Here is a 1,115-nt window from a genome sequence, read left to right as displayed (position 1 = left end):
AAACATTAAAAAAATAATGCATTTATTATTCTTTGATAACACCGAAAAAATGAACAAACAAATAATAAATAACATATAATTAAATAGTTATGTAGAACGCTTTTAACGAAAATGTAACCACCTTTTTTATGGGCTCAATATATTATTCAACTAAAAAACCTTAAAACCAAATAACTGTGTATCTTCCTAAACACACTAACGCGTCCAAAACTCCCATTAGATACTTGTATATATATAAACAGCAGCAACGGCATCTTCCATCATCAACATTCATCACTCTGAAACTAAATTTCGCATCACCCCAATCACACTCTATAACTATCACTCACTCTAGTGTTTGTTAAGCCGCTAGTTACGTAGTTATTACATACATTATGCCTTTGACGAAGAAGAACAGTGATCTTTCTCACAGAGCATGGAAGCTGTTGAGGGTTTCATTGCTATGGGCTCGCAAAGGGGGCGTGTTCAAGCGCAGGCTTGCGATGGAGCTGCGTCTTGTGCCCAAGTACTTGAAGCGCCTCGGCCACACAACAACGTCTTCATCACAAAGCAATCAAATTCATTACTTTGAGCGTGAGCTCTCATTTGATAAGACTCCAATCTTCCATGTCAAGATGTACCGTCCTAATTCCTCCATGCGCTTCCTTCACTTGCCTCACATCCCATGTATAAATCCTCACGTTGATTTCGACTACGACTTTGAAGATGACAATGCCGACCACAATAATCATGAAGAGGAATGGAAAGATGATGGAGAAGAACAAGAAGAAGGGATTGATAAGAGAGCTGAGGAGTTCATTGCTAAGTTCTACGAGCAAATGAAGCTTCAGCGACAGATTTCTTATCTACAATACAATGGGACACCAAACAGAGACACTACTACTTGTTGAGAATTTCCATTTCTTTTATTATTTGACTATTTCCCATCCCTTAAATATTTTGAATCTACGGCTAATGGTAGAAAGTTTTGTATCTTGAAAAGTATGAGACATGAGTAGTCGAGAACTATTGCGAGATGTTTGTAGATATTGGGAGATATTACTATTTTTGTATTCTTGTATTTACAATTTTTTTTCTTAGTTATATCAATAAAACACCGCGGGTTAATAATTTAA

At 36.4% G+C, this 1,115-nt stretch overlaps 1 protein-coding gene across 1 annotated transcript; it reads left to right on the top strand.

The window, feature by feature from the left end:
- Positions 1-248: 248 nt before the first annotated feature.
- Positions 249-1,115, top strand: LOC112779444 (uncharacterized). Its single transcript, XM_025823710.3, has one exon. It carries the CDS (start codon positions 375-377, stop codon positions 888-890), a length of 516 nt encoding a protein of 171 aa, XP_025679495.1. The 5' UTR covers positions 249-374; the 3' UTR covers positions 891-1,115.

The sequence above is a fragment of the Arachis hypogaea genome, chromosome 19 (genome assembly GCF_003086295.3).
Source record: "Arachis hypogaea cultivar Tifrunner chromosome 19, arahy.Tifrunner.gnm2.J5K5, whole genome shotgun sequence".
Taxonomy (NCBI): domain Eukaryota; kingdom Viridiplantae; phylum Streptophyta; class Magnoliopsida; order Fabales; family Fabaceae; genus Arachis; species Arachis hypogaea.
Note: the sequence above shows the minus strand (reverse complement) of the source record. Positions and strands in the feature narration are given on the sequence as shown.